Raw genomic sequence first — 21,115 nt, 5'->3', positions numbered from 1 at the left:
TCCCCCGCCCCCCGCGGCCCTTCCCTTCTCCGCTTCCCTGAATTCGCTCTCCTCCCTCCCTCGCGCCGTCCCCGTGTCTCACTTTGCCAGTGCCTCCGGTGGGCGTGTGCACGGTGAGGCCACTCACGTACCCAGGCGTGCACACACGTGTGCACACAGGGCCTGCCCGCGCGCAAGCTGCATGCCAGCAGGAGCATACTTCTGACATGCACATAGTGGTGCCCAGGGACACGCACACGCACTCACACACGCCATAGGTCTAGCCAGACCAGACCCCCTTGGGACCACTCAGCCTTAGAGATGTTCAAAGCAGCTCAGCCGCTTCTCAGCCAGTTTCCCAAGGAGCGTTGGAACAGTTAGAGCCAGGGTTGGGGAAGGGGCAGGAGAGGGGGAAGGGAAGCCTTGTCAAGGACACCAGCAAGGGAAAGGGGAAAAAAATGAAGTGGGAGAAATAAAATCAAAAGGCTTTTAAGGCTGCTCTCCCCAAGTAGCTGATGTCTTGGCTGCGATTGCCGGCAATGAAATATTATGCTCTCTGATCGCTTAATGCACCGGGCCTGCAGCCCCCTCCCCCTGCCCCCCACAGTGCCTCCCCTCCCCCTGCTGCCCCCCCTTCCTCCCAGGCAGATCTGCCTCCTTGCTCTTGGAAGGACCCAGGATGAATGCACGGCTGGCATTGGGAAGCCACAGCCATCTGGGGATCCACTCACAGCCTCTGCAGGAGGAGAGAGCCCAGCTTGGGACTGGAACCCCTGCCCACTCTTGGTGGTGGTGGTGCTGGGGCTCTCTCCCTTCTGAGATGCTGGCTTTGGGGCTCCTGCTCAGGAGGGAAGGGAAATGGAGACCCCAGTGTGGTTGATAGGGACCCCTGTTCTTGGAGTCTGGGAGTGAGGGTGGGGCTCTTGGAAACTGTTGAATAGGTGGGTGGGTGAGGGAGTGGGTGTCCTGGCCTTATTTTTAGTCTTTGGCTAAAAACTGAGCCCAGTAATTGTTACAGGCCTGGCTTTGCCAGGGCTCACATTCCAACCCCAACCACTTCCTGGCTCTGTGACCTTGAGCAAGCTCTGGGCCTCAAGTGCCCAAGTCTCCACACCAGGAAGGCTAGAGCAAATAAATAGAAGCGGCCTCATAGGGTTATAGGAGGATTAAAAGAGAAAATATATGCAAAGTGCTTAGCACAGGAGGTGCCCATAAGTGGGGCTAATTATCTCTGTAATCTCCCCAATGGCTCCACCCCCTTGCCTGGACTAGGAGGGGCAGCAGGGAGCTGACAGAGAGGTGGGGTGCCTACAGCTTCTTCTCCTTCCCAGCCCCCTCAAGCTCTCCCATGGTGGCCTCCACATCCCACCCCTCCCCCAGGCAACTGCTCACTCTGTGCGCCTTTCTGTCAGGGCCGCCAAATTGGCCAAATCTCCGTAATGCTAAAAAATTGGTCCATTAGCTGGCGGGGAACATTGACAGGAGGGGAGAGCCGTGAGTATGGCTGCCACAGATGCCAGGGCGGGGGAGGGGGTCTCCAGGACTCCCTGGGGGATCTGAGCTGTGTGTGTTGGGTGTGACCCCAAGTTGTGTGCTCAATGTGCCCCGGGAGCTTTCCTGCATCACCTCCTGTAAGCCCCACAGTGCCCTGAGGGGCTGGCCCTGTTATAATTCTGTGTTACTGATCAGGACAACGAGGCTCAGAGGTAATAAGAAGCTCCAGCAAGTTTGCTCAGGCTGGTCTGAAATCCCACTGGCCTTCAAGGGGTCTCTTCCCAGATCCCGCCTATTCCCGAACAGAACACACCGAACACTCCAAAGTCTGCTTTGCTCTGGCCCTGCCCCTAGGGAGTTGCACTGCACTGGGGCAGCTGGCGTGGGGAATTCATCTTGCTAGGATCACCCATGCTCAGTTGCTCATCCACAGGGAGAAATGGTAGTTGTGGGGAGGAGCCAGTAGGTGCCTGGATGAGAGAGGGGAGGGAGCTGGGGGAGGGGAGGTGGCCCAAACTTCATACTGGGGCTGCTCAGCAATTCCTGCCTCTTCCCTCTCACCCTCCCTCCCTTCCTGGATATACTCACCTCTGCGCTGTCCACTGATCTTCTACAGTCATGTGGACCCATCCTTATCCTTGTCTTTAAGAGGTGAACACCTGCTAATGGGACCCCCCAGTCATCCCCCAGAGTCCCATCTTCCACTCCAGTACCCCCATCAGATGTCAGGCAGGGTGGTAGGAACCAGGCCCTGAGAATGTGGCTGCCCTCTTGAATCCTCCTAAGTGTCCTCTGCATCAAGGTCAACGACCTGGGTTGGGGCTGGGGGCAGGGGAGGCTGAAGGAGTGAGGCCAGCAGGCTGGGGAAACAGCCTTCTCTCTTGGCCAGATTCTATCCTGTGTCTTGAGACATTGCCAAGACCCTAGTTAGGCTGCTGTATGCCCTCTGATCTAATTGTCTATTATAAATTGCATGATAGCATCCCCCCAAATTCACATGTTGAAACCCTCTTCCCTGCCATGATGATGTGTCCATGGGTCCTTCACGAGGTAATTAGGTCATGAGAAGGGACTCCATGTGGTAGAATTTGTGCCTTTATAAGAAGAGACATGAAAGAGCTTGTTTCCTCTCTGTTTTCCATCACATGAGGACACGAAAGAAGACAGCCATCTGCAAACCAGGAAGAGGGCCCTGACCAGAACCTGACCATGCCAGCTCCCTGGACTCAGACCTCCAGCTACCAGAACTGAACGGAATAAATGCCCCCAGTCTACTGTGTTTTTACAGCAGTCCCACCTAAGACGACATTCATCTTCAAACTGGTTACCACCCACAAGAAGTGAAGGATTCCGCTCAGAGCCAGCTAGGAAACGAGAAGACACTGGGGGGTATGGTGCAGTTGGCCTCGGTGGGGATGGAGACAGAACTAGCATTCAGCTTCTCAAGTTGTAATGGCTCCTTCTGACCGCTCCCCTTCTGCAGCTCTGGCAAAGCCCAGCCAGAGGGGAGGCTGGGGCAGGACTGCCAAGCACCAGCAGGTGACAAGGTGGCTGGCAGCTCAGAAGATGGCTGGGTGGAGGGTCTGCCTCCATCACTGCTGCTCCCGAGGAGTGCCAGCGCCCTCTCCCCACGTCCCTTCTCCCTCTCCTTCTGGCACAGTCCCCCAGCCCCTTGGATGATGTGCAGTGCGGATGACTTTGGGTCTGAGATCCTGCAGTTTAGGTTCAACTCCTGCCTCCGTCGCCGGCTGGCTGTGACTTTGGGTAAGCCCTTTTGTGTCAGCTTTGGTTCGCTCACCTGTGAAACGGGCAGGTAATAAGAGCGCCAACCTTTTGGATGTTGTGGTTTAATAAGACAGCGCCAGGTACGGCATGAGCCTGAGGACAGTCTGGTGATAGTGACAAGGATGATGGTGGTGGCAGTGGCAGGACAGTTTTGACGCTGCTGATGATCCAATGGTGATGATGGCGGCGATGACGGGGATGAAGACGATGATGATCCATGAGGTGGTGGTGACGATGGCACTGTGGTTGAGAACAGGATGGTGACAGGGATGGCGTGCTGTCATTCAGGCCTCAACAAAGGACGAGAACAAGGCAGAGATGAGGCAGGGTAAGAGCAGAGGTGCCGCCTGGCAGGACCTGAGCCTGCCCTCCCAGTGAGGCCCAGCCTCGGTCAGCCCAGGAGGAGACAGGGGACCCTCTCTTCTGGCCTGAGTTCGAGTATGTCATTCTGGGGGTCTGACTATGGCGGGTGTGAGCCTGCTCTCCTGCCCAGGGCCCGTCAGCAGGTGAGCATGTGTCCAGAGGGGCAGCTGTGGCTGGTACCTGGTAGCAGACCTGTGCAGGGGCCCAAGGCGGTGGCCCTTCCCACCCTTCCCATGGGGCTCTGAGGAGGGGCAGGCTAGCGCTGTGGAATGCTGGGAGGCTCCACAGGAGGGGACAGGTAAGTGGACTGGATGGCAGAGCTTCTGAGTTTGGTGCTGGCCGAGTTCAAATCCAGTCTCACTGCTGACCAGTCAGGAGTCTTGGCTGTTTCTCAGTTTCTCTGAGTCTCAGCTTTATGGCTGTCCTAACACCTGGGATAATGATGGTATCTACCTGGGAGTAGTGTTCTGCTTTGTTTGCAAATTGGGCAGTCAGTAAAACACCTGCCCCTCGCAGGCCTGGGAGAATATGTGGCTGACTTCATTATCATGGCCTTTGTTGGCTATGGTGGCTGCACAGCCCTCGGCCAGGTTCACACTCAGGATGCTCAGGGGCTGGGCCCAGGGCTAGATGGGGGGCTCCTGGCCGGTGGGCTGGGTTCAGTGCTCCACCTCTCTGACCCCTCATGTGCCAGGCACCCCGCTCTCCATTGCCTCCCCTCCTGGCTTCCCCCTGCGCCCTCTCCACAGGCTGGCGAGGGCTCTGACGTGTGAAATAAAAAGGGATTTTAATTACCTCTCAGCAAAACAGCAATTAGAGAGAATCGCTGCACAACAGCAGCCCCTCCTCCCCTCCCCCGCCAGGCCTGCCTTCTGCCCTCTCTCTGGTCCCCACCCTGGTGCTGGAGCTGGATGTCAGAGGGGTCCTCCAGTCCAGTTTAGGCTCCCTGTTCCTGTGCCCTAGTGGTCTGCGCTGGGGATGGGGGCAGAGCGGGGCAAGGGGCTTGTACCTGGAAAGTCCCTGAAGGGTGAGTGTTGGTTGTGCAAGAGGGGTCTCCTGGTGCCTACGCCTCGGGACGTACCAGTACCTCATCTCTTTGAGGTTCATGTGGGCACCACAGGGCTGTGCATCCATTGTGGATGCCCAGTCCAGGCTGTGTTCCTGTGCATGTCCAGCACATGTGAACACTGTGTGTGCAAGCTGTCAGCAGCCTGGGGCGGTATGACCGGCAGGACCAGCCACTACACTGGGCGGCCGGTGCATTTCCCCCAACAGGCTTTTAAAATAATTGCCTGTGACCCTGAGCTGTAGCTCTCTGTCCACTGGCCACTCCTACCCAGGGCCCTGCTGCCAGGGTCAAGTCTTTGTCCATCTGCAGATCCCTGGTGCTGCATTGGGGAGGGGGTTGAGGTGGGTGGGGCGGGGTGTCCCCACAGGTCGCCTGAGGCTGGGGGCGGCCGGTGGTGGGTGGCTGATTGAAGCGGTAATTGCAGGCAGCAGGCCCTGGCTAATGCATGTTATGATTAAGCCCCATTACTGAGGGAGGCAGCTCAAGCGTGGGGTGGGGGCGGGAGTGGGGAGGCTGGCTGTGGGGGCTGACTGACAGCCTTTCTCCTGGGGAGGGGAGCAGGTGGCCACTGCCACCTCTGAGTGCCCCGCTGAGCGGGGAGAGCCAGCCCTAGTGGTGGAAGAGGTATACCTCATTGACACACATGCCCACCGTGGGCCAAGTTCTGCAAGCCCCCATTTGGTGGTTGAGGGGTCCAGCCTGCTGGAGGTAGCAGCAATTTCCTGGCCATTAATTTTGGGGTTTCTGTGTCTATGAAGCCTGCTAGCCTCAAAGCTGGGGACATTGTCATTGGGTTGCAGATGTTAGACTGGCTGTACTTGGACAGCTGACATTATAGACTGGTCCCACCCCACCTTGTCAGGTGGCACAGATGCTACCCAGGGTCCCCACATGCCAACTGGCCTTAGGGGGACAGATCAGTTCACTGGCCCTTTGCAACATGGGCCCAGAGTCCTCCATGGAAACAGACCTTAGCATCCTGAGGCCCAGAGTGGTTACCTGAATTTCCTAAGAACACACAGCAAGGGCTAGATGATCCCCTGTGTCACCCTAGTGTTTCAGCTTGACTATTTGCCTTTGTGGCTTTGTGAAAATCTCTCAGCCTCTCAGGGCCTCAGTTGTATCCTCTGCAAAATGGGAGAAATAGTAAGCACCCTCCTAGGATTGCTGTGAGGACTGAGTGAGATAACTTTGCCTGGCCTGGGGTCAGTACTGATGTCCTTAGCATTGGCTTTGCTCTTTGACCCATATTCTTTGGTAGGCAGGATCCTAAGATGTCCCCAAGATTCTCAGCCATTGGTGCACACATGTGCTTCTCCCCATTGTCCACTCAGGCACAGATCTGGAGTGGCGGGAGGGGGGTGGGAGTGCGTGCCTATAACAAGTGGAGCACTGGTTGACAGTCGGCAAAAACAAACACCTAGTTCTACAAATGCAAGGAACTGAATTCTGCCACAACCAGTGAAGACCCCGAGCTCCAGCCCTGGCTGACATCTTGATTTCACCCAGTAAAACCCTGAGCAGAGAATCTAGCCAGGCCAAGCCTGGACTGGCATCCTGCCACCTGTCCTCAAGTGTGACCTACTAGCCACACCCAGAGCATGTCTGTGGGAGCCCCTGGCTAAGCACCCTCCCGGTCCAGGCCCTGGCAGGTGCTGTGGGCAGAGGTGTTCATGGTGGTGCACTGAGGCTGCAGGCCCCCTAACTCCACGCTCTTGGTCCTCAGCCCACAGCAACAGTGCCCCCCAAAAGCATGTGTGTGCAAGCAGAGCTTCGAAGGAGGCCACACCCCGGGCCCGGCCTCAGCTGTTTCCCGAGCCCCTCTGTCTCTGTCCGCTCCTCTGCAGCCCTGCTTTCTCTCCTACAAGGGACAATTAGTGGCTCAGCTTTAATTAGCTAACGATCCCCTTCAGTTCCAATCACTTGAAATGATGATGGAGTGCTGGGGGAAGGGACATCAGGCCCAGGGACCCCACAAGCCAAGAAAGAATCAGCTCCCATTGCCCTCTCTGCCTGGTCCAAGCCCACTCCTCCCCCAGGCGAGCAGTGGGCCACAGTGGCCCTGACAGGAAGGAGTGCCAGGCTTTGAGTTCCACGGTCCCAGATCTCCCAGCCTTCACTACCTTATTTCCATCTTGCACAGGAGTCAAGCTGCCTCCCTTCCTCTCCAACAAATGTGAGCCCAAGGGCCTAGTCATCAGAGCTAGAGGATCGCAGGCCCTGGCCTCTCCAACACCCCTTCCTTCCTGTCTCCCGTCATCACCCAGCCTTGGTTCTGTCAGCCTGCCCCACCCCTTGATCCCTACCTGTGCCACAGCTTTGCTGAGCAGGAAAGATGGAGCAAGGGCAAACTCTGTTTCCAGCAGAGCCAAGGAAGAGAAGCCACTATCACAGACGGTGTCAGGTGGAGACAAATATAGTACAGGCCGTACCCAGAGCCACAGGTAGAAATGGTTGGGCAACTTGAGATAGGGAGATCCAGGAAGAGCCCCTGGAGGTAGAAACATCTGTAAAGGAGGCCAAGGTCCAGCTGCAGGACAAGAGTCTTCCTGAGGTCTCTGGGCAAAGCCCACCTAGACACCTGCCCCATTCCTGGCTCTGAGCTGCCTTTGCTTGGGCCTCTGAGTGCCCTGCCTAGCTCACAGTGTCCCTGGGACTCTGATTGCAGCAGATATGGGTGCAGTTCTTGGCTTCCATACTTATTAGCTGGGCGGATCCGGGTGACTTTTTCCCCTTCTCTGGGTCTGTTTCCTCCTTTGGAAACTGAGCCAATAGCAGGGCCCCCTGTGGGCTCAGTGTGGATGAGCAGGTGGAGGCTCAGCCCGGGTCACAGCTTGTGGGGGCTGCTCTACACATTGCTGTGGTGTGTCTGCCTGCCATGGTGCCTTCTACACATCCCTCCTCAGGAAGAAAGGCCCTCTAGCTGCCCCCCAGCTGGGGAACTGCACAGTAGAGCCTGCAGGGGGATCCTGGGCTGAACTAAAGGAGGGACATGGGGCTGGGGATAAGGACCTCCAGGGAGGGGGCAGCTTGAACAAAGGCCAGAGGAGGGGCACTCAGTGGGGAGAGGGAACTCAGGTTGGACCAGACCAAGGCAGCACACAGCCATGGTTCTCAGAGGGTGTGGGGGCTTCACTAGATGTGCAGGCTGTAGGTGGGAACCGGATCGACAGGCGAGGACACCCCCTTCCCCAGCAACGGAGGGAGAACTAGGGCCAGAGCTGGAGACAGGGGAGGGGTGGGAAGGAGAAAGGAAGTGAGAAGTCTTTCCAAGTGGCTCCTGGGAGAAATCACAGATGGGCAGGGCTGGGCAGGCGGTGCTGCAGGTGCTGGAAGTGCAGGTGGGACCTGGGGCCTGGGTGTTGGGAACCTCCCCCCATGGAGGCAGCCCGCTGCCGGGGCGGAGGAGGCTCAGCAGCCAGGGAGGGTGGGCAGGTCTTCAGGATGAGGTCTTTGGGACTGGAGACCTCAGGTGGGGGGCCCAGCCCAAGGGTCCCACAGCTGAGGATGGGACTGAGAAGACTGAGAAGATTTCTGTGTAGGTCAGGCACTGCTGAGGCAAGATCCTCAAGACATAGGGCCATGTGGGGAGCAAGGCCCTAAACTAAACCATGCACCCCACAGTGTCCTCCTTAATAATAGTAATAAAGTAAAGAGACGCTGAGTTGATCACTGAGCTTACCCTAGCTGGGCGAGCTTAGGGGCAGGTGAAAGAGCACCTGGGCATTTGTCTGAACACATTCCAAGCTATATGGCACAAATCTTTTGAAACAAGAATGTATTTACATATTCCTTGCATAAAATAAAACACTCGTGTAGAGATGGGGAGGTGGCCATGGAGAGCTGAGGGTGCTGGTGGGGAGCAGCAGGGAGGGCGTGGGGGAGGGGGAAGCAGCCCCTCTGTGGGCCAACAGGTCACAGGGCAAAGGAGAGCTGTGTGTAGGATGCCAGAGCCCGGGCAGGTGTGGGGGGTGCTGTGCCCTGGTGCTCTGGAAGATTCCTCACACGGGGCTCTCCATGGGCCGATCATAGTGGTCATCTGAGTTTACCAGATGTCTCCTCCATGCTGGGCTCTCAAAGGGACTCGGTGCCTCAGAAGCAGGAAGAACAAGAGAGGGCCCAGGGGAAACCTTTGCACAGTATAGTGGGTCTCAGGAAAAGCAATGCCCAGTCCATGGAGGCAATGCCGGACCAGATGGGGGAGGCCATTCCTAACTGACCCAGAAAGATGGGTGGCAAGCAATTGGCCAGCAAAAGAGGTGATGGAGGATGGGTGTTCCCGGTAGCTGGCATGGCAAGTGCTAAGGTCCTGAGGTACAGGAGAGCCAGCTGTATTCTGGGAAATGAAAATAGATCACAGTTACAAAGGGAAAGGGGAGACTGGTGAGGAACACGGACTGAAAGGGCAGAAAAGGTCAGAGGAGAGGCACTGCCTCATGGCCACATTACTGTGAGTGAACGACTCAGTCCTGGGGGATGAGGAGGGGCTTCTGACAGCTAGGGGCCAGTAGGGAGGCCATCCAGACTGGAGGGAGCAGAGCAAGGGCTTAAGGCCTAGCAGAGGAGCTCAGCTGGGGGGGTCTGGAGAGGGTGGAGGAGACTCCAGCTTTCCTCTGTCCCTGTCACCTCAGTCACTTGGGAGAGTAATTGAGTAATTTCATTTCTCAAAAATCCATTGTGCAGCTGGACATGGTGGCACAGGCCTGTAATCCCAATTAATTGGGAGGATGAGGCAGGAGGATCACTTGTGCCCAGAAGTTCAAGGTCAGTCTAGGCAACACAGTAAGACCTGTTTCAAAAATAAAATCAGTAAGTAAAATAAAAATATTTAAAAATATCCATTCTGTGCTGTGAATGCTAGATGGGATAATCTCTGGGAGGCCAGGCAGTGAGGGTCAGGAAGTTTGGGGAGGTGCTGGGTCAGGTGAAGAGGCCCAGGGCAGCCCTGGAGGCCCAGGACTCTGAAATCAAGTGGCATGCAGGGTCTGGCCACCCTCCCCCAGGAGACTCCACTTGGGTCTCAAGTAGGACTGATGCTCATGGCAAGAGGGGGGTGGAGGTATGTGGGCATGTGGGCCCCCCAGCACCTGCTGCAGAACACACCTTCCCAAGAAAAGCCTGAGGCAGAATCATGTGACTGCTCTGCGGCTCCAGCCTTCCTCTGCCCCTCCCTGCCACTGGCCACTTGGGAGAGTCATTTCATTTCTCAAATTAAAAATCCATTTTGTGCTGTGAATAATAGATGGATGAGCCCAGGGAGGCTGGGCAGAGGGCAGGAAGCTGGTCCAGAAGCACCACTGTGGGACAGGATGGAGACTGAGGCTAAGTCCACAGCCCTGCTCCAACCTGATGTGGGGGGCTGGGGTTCCATCCAGAGGTATACCCAGAGCAAAGCAGAGCAGAGCTGGGTCTGATCACAGCAGGCCCGGAGCGGCTGACCTGGCATTGGCCTGGCCAGAGTAAGGCACATAGTACCTCACTAGGTGAATGCTCAATAGATGAGTCCTTACTGGGAACACTGTTGTCCCCAGGGCCCCAGCAGAGCCACTGAGATCTGCCCTTGGTCAGGGAGAAGGCTGAGGGCTGGCTCCTGTCCCCTCCCCTCCTTCCCTTGTGCCCTAGGTCTTCTCTCTTCAAGGCAGCTCTCCTCTCCTGCCCACCCCTCCCCGACAAGCTGCGCATCCAGTTGCCTCCTCCAGGCTTTGCTGGGCTTTGCTGGGCACTTGCTCATCAGTCATGGGGTCACCTTAGCATTTAGGGAGGAGCCCTGGAACCCTCAAAGACAGCTGGAGGAGCTGGGGTCAGACCCTGGCGCCTGCCACTTATGAAATGTCCCACCTTCCATTTCTGAGAGGGGCAGGAGGAGGAGGGTCTCAGGCCCCCCCTTATGGGCAGGCTGTGTAGGAATGGCCTGGGTCAAGTGGCCAGAGGCCTGATTGCTTCAGGGATGCGGCTGGCAGGGGAGCCCCACGCACTGGGCATGGGAAATGAGATGCTGAACCGAGCCAGCAGGTCGCCTGGCTGGGAGTCTCCAAGCCATGAATGGATCAATGGCAGCTAAGTGTGGGAGCAGCATGGCCCGAAGGGGGTCCAATAGCTGACCTGAGAGGGAAGAGAGAGTGGCCGAAGACCTGGGTCCCCGTTCTTCCGTAGCTGAAGCAGGAGAGTCCCTGAAGAAGAGTGTTTGCCTCCATGCCTAGCTGTCGGAGGACAGTGGCTCCCTGAGACAATATTCATTTTTATATTTCTTGGAAATTTCACGGCATTCATTTCTGGGAAAATAAAAGCTGTCATTGCTGGAGAAATGATACCAATCAGGGTCTGAAAAGGCTGGAAAATTATCTTCCTGGAGACGGAATGTTGAGGGGAAAATGCAGATTAAAAGCACAAAGAGCCACTCGGCCACCGCCCTGCCCTCCCCTCCCCCTCCCGGAATCACCACGTTTGCGTAATTCCATCTTTCCTCGGTGGAATTAATTGGACCTGAGAATGAGTGGGTCAGAGGAGGACCCTGGGATAGCAGAGTACCTAGAGTGGGGGCTTAGAGATGGAGAGACCGACAGACAGGACAGGTAGAAGAGAGGCAGAGGTGGCCACTCTGGGCAAGGGGCCCAGGGGCTGGCTGATGAGCAGCCCCAGGGGAGGGTGACAGGATAGTGGCCCAGTCCCTGCAGTCTTCACCTTATGATTTTCATCAGTTGGGGCTCCATGGCTGGTCCTGCAGGCTGGGGTCTTAAGACCTGGGAGTGCTGGTGCTTTGTGGGGTCCCTTGCTAGGGGTGCTGGGTGGAGAGAGGGTGGGTAGGATGGGGCAGAGAAAGCAGACTCCAGAAGCAGAATCAGTTATTCCAGAAGTCCTAAGTTCTGTGTCCCATGAGGGCCTGTCCTGTGAGGTCAGGGGTGAGGCAGGCAGAAGTGGGCTCTGCTCTGGAGCAGGAGGAGGGCCTAAATGAAAAAAGGAAGTTCAACTGGAGGGATGGGTGGGTGAGTTCAGAGTCCTGCCTGCACTGCCTGTCCAGGTACGGGTCTTGAAGCTCAGGCCTGTGTGAGACCTGTAGATGTTGGGCAGAGGGGGCAGGTTCCCTCTCTCCCGGCAGCAGAGAGGCCTCCCTCATTCCTCTCTACTTGCGCAGGGACTTCCTGGACGGTGGTACCAGGACCAGCCAGGGTTGGGGAGGCACAAATTCTTTTTGCGGTCAGCGCCCCAGTGGGGCATGGTGAAGGGAGTGGCTATCCAGAACCCCAGACGTGGGCTGACCATAGGCAGAGGTTAAAAGGAGGACAAGGAAGCTGTGATATTGAAGGCCAGTTCCACACCGGCCGCTGGGCGGGCAGATACGGGCTCTCCATCCGCGCCTCCCAACAGTCCTTATGAGGAGTCTTCCCTGGGCTGAGCTCCAGTCCTTTGGGCTCATCTGGGACGGGCCACGCGCCTCCTGATCTCCAGCCCCTTTCCAACGGGCCCATAGGAGGCTACGAGTCGAAGCACGACATCAAAAGGGGACCTCTGTATCAGGAGCAGTAGCTGCACTCATTCCTCCAGTGACAGCTGGACTCGAAGTCCCCGAAGCTGGTGCACGACCCTCGGGAGCATTTTTCCGCGGCCGCTGTCCCCACCTCCGCTTTGCTGCGGAGCTGACAGGTAGCCAGGAGGGAAGCAGGAAGAAGGAGGGGGCGCGGGGGGCGGGCAAAGGAGGGTGGAGCAGCCGGCGCGCCCCCTCCCTTGGGGCCGGCGGGCGGCGCGGCGCGGCGCAGCGGCCTCGGAGCGGAGGCAGAGGAGGCGGCGGGCGCACGGAAAGAGCGGACGCCCGCCTTGCTCGGCTCGGGCTCAGGCCCGGGCTCCGGCTCGACCCGCTCTGTCCAAGCCGGACCTGGGCGCGCACCCGCTGGGTAAGTGGCGCTCGAGTCTGCTGCCTTCAGGACCACGATCGCAGCCACCTCCAGCCACCGTGGCCGCGGCGCCGATCCTCCGGCTTTGTCTGCGTGCTCCCGGCTCTGACTCCAGCTGCGACTGCGGCTGCGACTCCAGGGCTCAGCTCCTGGGCTCCGCGAACTGCGCCGCGCCGCGCAGGAGACTCCCAGCCCAGGGCTCGGAAAGCGCCGGGCTAGCTTGCTAAGAGCGGGGGGTGAAACTTCGCCCAAGTTTGGGTTCTGGGGAGAACCTGTTGAAGCCGGGAGTAGCCCGGGGACGGAGGCAGAGGCTGGAACCAGTTTCGGGTTCTCCGCTTAGACCGACGGGTTGAGGGATGTCTACGACCCTGGGCTGGAGGGCGCTGACGCTTGGGGAAGGGGCTCCTTGGCATTGGGGCCACTGAGTCGATGGAGCCAGAGACCGTACTAGGAAAGATATGGAGGACTTCTTCCAGGACAAAGTTAGGTTCTTTCGTGGCTTTTGAGCTTCGCTGTGCAGTGCGAAGAGCTGAAGGCGGATACGTGGTCTGCATAGTCGCGCCAGTCACCGTACCTCCTTCTACAGCCTCTGCTCTTTCCCCCTCCCCCACCTGGCCTTGGCTGGAGCAGGTCTTGGACAAGAAAGGCAAAGAGAAACCGCCTGTCAGTGAAGGCCTACTACGTGCCAGGCCCTGTGCCCTCCTGCTTTCTTTCAGGAGTTTCCCGAACCTGCAGCGGGCATGTGTGTGCAGGAGGAGGGGAGACCGGTTAAAGACTCCACTGTGCGTGCGAGAGGTGGTGGTCACACTAAGCCTTCCTCTTCCCTCCTTCCCCGGGTGGTGGAGAGAGGGCAGGCTTTAGGCCGCAGTTGGGGAACCCAGGTGATCTCCGGCCAACAGACATAGGCCTCCGCCTTTCCTCGCCATTGAGGTGGGCCCCAAGCGGCTGCAGAGCCACTCTGAGCTGTCTCTGTCTTTCCCGCAGTTGAGGCCGGGGCCATGCGGACGTCCGCGAGGAGGCCGACCACTGGGTTCATGGTGTAGCCCCAAGACGCGTCCAGGGGGTAAACGGGGACCAGCTCGGCACCATGGAGGCCCCCTATTCGATGACAGCACACTACGACGAGTTCCAAGAGGTCAAGTACGTGAGTCGGTGCGGTGCTGGAGGCTCGCGCGGAGCATCGCTGCCCCCCGGTTTCCCGCTGGGCGCAGGGCGTGGAGCATCGGGGGCCCGCGCCGGGCTGCCGCGCTGGAACCGGCGCGAGGTGTGTCTCCTGTCGGGGCTGGTGTTCGCTGCGGGTCTCTGCGCCATCCTGGCCGCCATGCTGGCGCTCAAGTACTTGGGCCCGGGCGCGGCAAGCGGCGGAGCGTGTCCTGAGGGCTGCCCCGAGCGCAAGGCCTTTGCGCGCGCTGCCCGATTCCTGGCCGCCAACCTGGACGCCAGCATCGACCCGTGCCAGGACTTCTACTCGTTCGCGTGCGGTGGATGGCTGCGGCGCCACGCCATCCCCGACGACAAGCTCACCTATGGCACCATTGCCGCCATCGGCGAACAAAACGAGGAGCGGCTGCGGCGCCTGCTGGCGCGATCCTCTGGGGGCCCCGGCGGCGCGGCGCAGCGCAAGGTGCGCGCCTTCTTCCGCTCGTGCCTCGACATGCATGAGATCGAGCGGCTCGGGCCGCGGCCCATGCTAGAGGTCATCGAGGACTGCGGGGGCTGGGACCTGGGCGGTGCGGCCGAGCGCCCTGGGCCCGCGGCCCGCTGGGACCTCAACCGGCTGCTGTACAAGGCGCAGGGCGTGTACAGTGCCGCGGCGCTCTTCTCGCTCACGGTCAGCCTGGACGACAGGAATTCCTCGCGCTACGTCATCCGCGTGAGTGCGTCCCCGGGCCGCGCCGGCTGCGGGAGACCCGGGAAGCCGCGTGCGGCATGAGCTACCAGGTGGCCTGGAGGCCGGTGCCGCCCTGGAGCAGAGCGGCGAGGAGCCGGGCGCGTGGGCAGAGCGCAGGAGGAGGGCGCGAATAATTTCCCCTGAGTAATTGCGGCGTTTAGCGGAGCCGCGGGAATCGCAATTTCAGGCCCTCTGAAAGGCGGGGACAGCGCAAGGAGGGAGGGACCTTGGCCTAGGACAACTGTACTGGGCTGCCCAGGAAGTTCCCCGGGCCCTGCCTCCCACTGAGGGGTCCTTCCAGTGGCCGCTGAGCAGGGCAAAGCAAAGGCTAGGGGAGAGAGGAGGATTGAGAGGTGGGTTGCGCCTGGCGCCCCCTGGCTGGCGTGGGATTGGACCAGCTTTTGTGCTGGGTGGGATTAAATCCAGTCTTTGTGCCCCTGGGGCTTGTGGCAGTGGATGTCTGGCAAGTTCTCTCAAGGCGTTTGGGTGGAAATTCAGTTTGTTTGGGAAATGTGGCATGTCTCCCTCTGCAGATTGACCAGGATGGCCTCACGCTGCCAGAGAGAACTCTATACCTAGCTCAGGACGAGGAGAGTGAGAAGGTGCCTGGGCATGGGATGGGGCTGCGGGGAAGGCTGGGGTCCCTCTGGTCCTGGGTCTGGGCTGGGCCTGTCCCCAGCTTGAGGAGGCCCCTGTCCTGGTGCAGATCCTGGCTGCATACAGGGTATTCATGGAGCGTTTGCTCAGCCTGTTGGGGGCCGATGCTGTGGAGCAGAAGGCCCAGGAGATCCTGCAGCTGGAGCAGCGGCTGGCCAACGTGAGCAGCAAGGCTGGGGGCTGCTGGGGACGGGGGAGGGAGCATGGCAGGGCCGGGCCAACTCTGGTCTCCACCCAGATCACTGTGTCTGAGTATGATGACCTCCGGCGGGATGTCAGCAATACATACCACAAGGTGACCCTGGGGCAGCTACAGAAGATCACCCCCCATGTGAGTGGCCCAGACTGGTGAGCAGGGGTGGATCTGTGTGGCCACTCTCCCTAGGGAAAGATAGGAGGCGTTGTGTGGACCTCGACTCCCTGGTCTTCTCATTTCCTCTCCTTGAACCCGCCTCCCTCAGCTCTGTGGTCCCCACCTCTGCCCACAGCTGCGGTGGAAGTGGCTACTGGACCAGATCTTCCAGGAGGACTTCTCAGAGGATGAGGAGGTGGTGCTGCTGGCCACAGACTACATGCAGCAGGTGTCCCAGCTCATCCGCTCCACACCACACAGGTGGGGCTGCACATGGTCCACGGGGCTGTACCCCAGTTCCCCAGCCTCCATCCTGGCTGCCTCCCTGCAGCCTGGGTCCATCCCGACCTGCACCTGCACCTGCACCTGTGTGGGGAAGCCACTCTGGGGAGGCAGGTGGGGAGCAGCAGAGCAGGAGTGCAGGTCCTGGGTTCAGGTGCTGAGCTCCCCTCCCTGTGAGCCTGGGCAGGCTGTGAGCTTGCTGAGCTGCAGGCCTCACCTGGGGATGCAGGGGCTGGTGGTGCGGATGCCTCCCAGGGACAGTGTGTCTGCAGTTCTGCTGGCCCAGGGCCAGCTTGGGGACAGCCTCCTGGCCTCTGGCCTCCTTGGGGAGGAAGAGAGGCCCATCAAGGCCCCCCTGAGGCAGACAGTGAGTCCTGAGTGCCCAGGTCCCACCCCATGGCAAGTCAGGAAATGGTGCTGGCTGTGACCCCTCAGGGTCGGGACTGGTCATTAGCAGGAGTGTGTCCTGCCGTGAGACTGGGGCCTGTTGCCCCAGCTTCTTGGTACCCTTCAGGCTGAGGCCCCACTTTCCAGGATTGATCCCTCAGCCCTTCTTGGAGGGGAGGGTGGAGACCAGGTCCAGCCCCTGAGTGGGGGCACAGGTGGTTGCCTGGGGTAGCCCACCTGCCTGTGTGTCTGGACACCCTTGTTTCATCTGCCCTCCAGGATCCTGCACAACTACCTGGTGTGGCGTGTGGTGGTGGTTCTGAGTGAACATCTGTCCCCACCGTTCCGTGAGGCCCTGCATGAGCTGGCCCGAGAGATGGAGGGCAGTGACAAGCCCCAGGAGCTGGCCCGAGTCTGCCTGGGCCAGGCCAACCGCCACTTTGGCATGGCACTTGGTGCTCTCTTTGTACATGAGCACTTCTCAGCAGCCAGCAAAGCCAAGGTCAGGCTGCCCTGGGTGCAGGGTGGGCATCCAGGTGCTGCTGGGTGTGGAGGATGGGAGCCATATACATCTCCCTCTACCTGGGGCCCCCTGGGTCAGCTTAGGGCTCAGTCCTGACACTCCAGACTGCTCCTCACCAAGGGTCCTTCCCCAAGGCACCCACATGCTCTCTCAGCCACAAGTGCCTCCCTCTGCCAAGCCTCTGCCCACCCTTCTCAGTCGTGCAAAGGAGGCTTGGACTTAAGAATGTATGGGATTTTTCTGGGGCAGTTTCCCTATTCTGGGCTGGGAGCTTATTGTCAGCGTGCAAGGTGTGGATCCCCACCTCCGAGGTCTTCCTTTGATACTCAGTATTGCACTCTGAGCTTAGGAAGTGGCACTGAATCACAGGAACACTCTGGGTGCCAGATGCTGGGACCAGATCTGAAGCCTCGTGGTCCTTGAAACCCACAGGTGCAGCAACTGGTGGAAGACATCAAGTATATCTTGGGCCAGCGCCTGGAGGAGCTGGACTGGATGGATGCCCAGACCAAGGCTGCTGCTCGCGCCAAGGTAAGGTGGAACCTGAATCCCAGTTGTTGGTTCCCACAAGCATTTTTTAGTGTCTAAGGGTGCCAGATGCTTAGGATAACAAGAGAGATCAAAAGAGATAAAGATACCTTTGTAGAATCAACATCAACTGGCTGTTCTGCCCGACCTTGATACCCTTACCTGGGCTGACCTAGAGCTTCCTCCCCTGGAAGTGAGGGGGCTGTCACCTGATGCCCTGGTCCTTCCTGACCTGCCTTCTCACTTGCAGCTCCAGTACATGATGGTGATGGTCGGCTACCCAGACTTCCTGCTCAAACCAGAGGCTGTGGACAAGGAGTATGAGGTGGGTCCACTCCCCCTGTGGTGCCCAGCCTGACCAGGCATGCTTCCCCAGGCCCTTTGCCCAGACACCTGGGAAGCCCACCACCGGACACAGAGAAAGCATCATTACTCCTCAGCTGGTGGGCTGGCCCTGATCCTGCCCCCCTTGCAGTTTGAGGTGCATGAGAAGACCTACTTCAAGAACATCTTGAACAGCATCCGCTTCAGCATCCAGCTCTCTGTCAAGAAGATTCGACAGGAGGTGGACAAGTCCACGTGGGTGCCTGGACCCAAGCACGGGTTCAAGGAGGGTTGGGTTGAGGGAGTAGCAGGCTTCTTCCCAAGGCCAGGAGCTAGTGGAGCAAATCGCCTCAGCTCCATGCCGGGTGGGGAGTGCAAAGGCCTGTGCAAGCATGGTGTAGGGCCAATAGGGGTGGCCCCGTCCAGAGACAACCCAGAGGATTCGCAGTCGGAAATCAACTGTGGCGGGGTCCTTCAGACATGGATGAGGCCAGGATGTGAAGGGCAGTAGGGGTTGTGCTGCACCCCACGCCCCAGCTGACTGCAGCCTCCTTCCACAGGTGGCTGCTGCCCCCACAGGCACTCAATGCCTACTACCTACCCAACAAGAACCAGATGGGTAAGGGGGTATGTCCCCACCAGGGGGCGGGGCCTGAACGTGGGTGTCTCCCACTGACCTCAGCCTCCCCTTAGTGTTCCCGGCCGGCATCCTGCAGCCCACACTGTATGACCCCGACTTTCCACAGTGAGTAGGGAAGCTCCCCTGGATGTGACTGATGGGCTGGGCCTGCTTGTAGGACTTTTGTGCAGATTTGGGGTTCGGGTCTTGACTGCTACAGAACTGGGTTGGGTCATAGCAACTGTTGTTTTTCGTTTGTTTGTTTAAAATGCCTAGATGCCCCTTACCTATTTTAGGCTTGTTTAGGTGTTTCAGAGGTGGCGGGACCCTAGTGATAAGGAGGCCACCCTCCACATAGGGGCCTTAGTGTCCCTCCGTATCCCCCCAATGCTCCTATGGGCCCTCCAGCTGTGTTAGATATTATTTCCTACAAGGCAACTGGACAGGTTTGAACCCTTTCCTGGCTCATGAGGACGCTTAGTGCCCAGGACCTTGCAGATGCCTCTTTAGCTTCCTTGGCCACCTCCCTCGCTGGCCAGGGATCTCCAGGGGCCGGTGCAGCAGTATAGGCTCTTAGAAGGCAGGCGAGGGCTGGGCCTGACCCTGCTGCTGTGGCCCAGGTCTCTGAACTACGGGGGCATCGGCACCATCATCGGGCACGAGCTGACCCATGGCTATGATGACTGGGGTGAGGCCTGGTGGGGCTTGGGGCAGAGGGAGGGCAGGCAGTGGGGGTGGGGGGCGATGGGCCAGTGGGGCTATCAGGTGAATGAAGGAGGGGCTCTGGGGTAAGGATCAGTGTTGCTTGGCCACTGTCCACAGGGGGTCAGTATGATCGCTCAGGGAACCTGCTGCACTGGTGGACTGAGGCCTCCTACAGCCGCTTCCTGCGCAAGGCCGAGTGCATTGTTCGCCTTTATGACAACTTCACTGTCTATAATCAGCGGGTGAGGCCCACACCCTGCCCCTCATGCCCCAGCTCTGCTGGGCATGGACTGGGCACAGACACACTCATGTCCAGATCTGTGCCCAGGCCCCTGCACAAGCACACAAGAAGCTGGGATTTCACACCCCCATGGTACATGCGGGGCTGGGGCAGGAGAAAGACTTTTCTCCAAGTCTGTGGGAGAGGGAAGGAGAAGGTAGGCTGGGGTTAGGGCCAGGGCCCCAAATAGTAGGCCTGGGCGGCTGGCAGGCTCCAAGCAGCCCCCTGCCTCTTCCGTTCCGGCAGGTGAATGGGAAGCACACGCTTGGGGAGAACATCGCGGACATGGGTGGCCTCAAGCTGGCCTACTATGTGAGCCACCCTGCCCGCCCTTCATCCCTGCTGGTAGATGGTGGAAATTGATGAGGACACTGGGTGGCCACCCTCCTTGCCCACCTTGCTGAACTCCGGCCTGGGCTGGGGTGAAGGAGTCATGGTCAGGCCTTTACTGGGAGAGCAGAGGGCTACCTGGAGGGGTGGCTCTGGTCAGCCTGCCCTGCTGCTGACCACAGAGCATAGTGGGTGACACGCAGAGCTGGGGAGAGAGGGGCTGGCTTTCCACGGGCCTGGCACCCCCGGGAGGAGGGCGTGGGTGGAGGGTGGAGAACAGTGCCCAGGGAAGCTGGGACTAGCAGCTCCACGCTCTGCACTCTCAGGCCTACCAGAAGTGGGTGCGGGAGCACGGCCCAGAGCACCCACTGCACCGGCTCAAGTACACACACGACCAGCTCTTCTTCATTGCCTTTGCCCAGGTGGGCAGGGGACAGCACCGGACTGGGGCTGGGGAGGGACACAGCATCCAGGCTTTGCCTCAGCCCTGCCTTACCCAGGCCTGGCATGGCCAACCCTGTGGGTCCAGCAGTCTCCTCACAAGTGCCCTCGAGGTGATGGCCCTGTGGGCTCTGGTGGGGGCCCTAATGCCTGGCGTGGGGTGGGCAATAGACACCCAGCTTCAACTCCCCCTTCTCCCCTCTGCTCCCTCTGTGGCCCAGAACTGGTGCATCAAGCGACGGTCTCAGTCCATCTATCTGCAGGTGCTGACTGACAAGCATGCACCTGAGCACTACAGGTATGCCCACCTGCCTGCCTGGTTGGGAGCAGCGGGCAGGAAGGGACAGAAGTCAATCCCAGCAGCTGGGTTAGAGCAGCCACTGGGATCCTCACTGGCTGTGTCTCCCTCAACCCCAGGGTGCTGGGCAGTGTATCCCAGTTTGAGGAGTTTGGCCGGGCCTTCCACTGTCCCAAGGACTCGCCCATGAACCCTGCTCACAAGTGCTCTGTGTGGTGAGCCCGGCTGCCGCCCGCCTGCCTGCACGCCCCCCTGCCCCGCACGAATTGCCTCCTGCCAGCTGCCGGGATGGGCTTGTGCCACATGTGGCCCTGCCGCTGGCCCACCCGCCTTCCCAGCCCCTTCAGGACTGGACCCCTGGACCCTGTAGTCCAGTTGGAGCAGGTGTGGGGTGAGCTCCAGGGCACATGGCAGGGAGACACTGAAGTCCCAGACTTGGCTGTACGGAGCCAGACCACTGGCCAGGTCGGATTGTACAGGCCCCATCCCTGCTGTGTTCTTGCTGAGAAGTCTGGTCAATAAAGCTGCTATACTCTTGCTGTGGCCTCGTCAAGAGCCCTCAGACCAAGGCTGGAGAGGCCTTGGGAGGCCCCTTTGGGAGGAGATTCAGTCCTATAGGATAGCCAGGACCCCAGAGGTCCCTTCTGGTTGCCCTGGCGTGGCTGCCTCTGTTCTACCTCCCCAGGCAATTTTGTCCTCCACCAACCACTGATTCCCTCCTAGCCAGACGTCCCTTGCCCACACCCTGCCTGGGTCTTCCTGCACTGCGCTGGGGCATTCCCAGGCCAGCCTTGTGTCCTGCTGACCCACATTTCAGGGTGACATGGGGACTTGATGGCAGTGGAAAGCAGGAGCCACTTCTGCAGTATCTTAGCTAAGCCACAGCGTCAGCTTCTCCTCTGGGAGGGGGGATCTTGAA

General features: G+C 59.2%; 1 protein-coding gene across 3 annotated transcripts; it reads left to right on the top strand.

The window, feature by feature from the left end:
- Nucleotides 1-12,198: 12,198 nt before the first annotated feature.
- ECEL1 (endothelin converting enzyme like 1) lies at nucleotides 12,199-20,733 on the top strand. Of its 3 annotated transcripts, none has more exons than XM_079134856.1 (18): nucleotides 12,199-12,331; nucleotides 13,564-14,452; nucleotides 15,004-15,072; nucleotides 15,177-15,287; nucleotides 15,366-15,458; nucleotides 15,616-15,740; nucleotides 16,428-16,650; nucleotides 17,104-17,202; nucleotides 17,450-17,524; nucleotides 17,675-17,778; nucleotides 18,084-18,142; nucleotides 18,217-18,268; nucleotides 18,763-18,830; nucleotides 18,965-19,089; nucleotides 19,374-19,439; nucleotides 19,784-19,879; nucleotides 20,120-20,196; nucleotides 20,316-20,733. In XM_079134856.1, exons 2-18 carry the CDS (start codon nucleotides 13,667-13,669, stop codon nucleotides 20,413-20,415), a joined length of 2,328 nt encoding a protein of 775 aa, XP_078990982.1. In that variant the 5' UTR covers nucleotides 12,199-12,331; nucleotides 13,564-13,666; the 3' UTR covers nucleotides 20,416-20,733. The 3 variants fall into 3 exon arrangements, with proteins under 3 accessions (XP_078990982.1, XP_078990980.1, XP_078990981.1); XM_079134854.1 differs by having other exon boundaries at nucleotides 19,374-19,472; XM_079134855.1 differs by lacking the exon at nucleotides 12,199-12,331 and adding an exon at nucleotides 12,916-13,374 and having other exon boundaries at nucleotides 19,374-19,472.
- Nucleotides 20,734-21,115: the final 382 nt, after the last annotated feature.

The sequence above is a fragment of the Sciurus vulgaris genome (assembly GCF_902686455.1).
Source record: "Sciurus vulgaris genome assembly, chromosome: 3".
Lineage (NCBI taxonomy): Eukaryota > Metazoa > Chordata > Mammalia > Rodentia > Sciuridae > Sciurus > Sciurus vulgaris.
This window is presented reverse-complemented; position numbering and strand designations above follow the sequence as displayed.

Coding starts and splice junctions, on each gene's coding strand:
- ECEL1 (XM_079134854.1), top strand. CDS start 13,667: ATGGAGGCCCCCTATTCGATGACAGCACACTACGACGAGTTCCAAGAG. Junction 15,073..15,176: donor AGGACGAGGAGAGTGAGAAG/GTGCCTGGGCAT, acceptor GTCCTGGTGCAG/ATCCTGGCTGCATACAGGGT. Junction 18,831..18,964: donor CCATGGCTATGATGACTGGG/GTGAGGCCTGGT, acceptor CACTGTCCACAG/GGGGTCAGTATGATCGCTCA.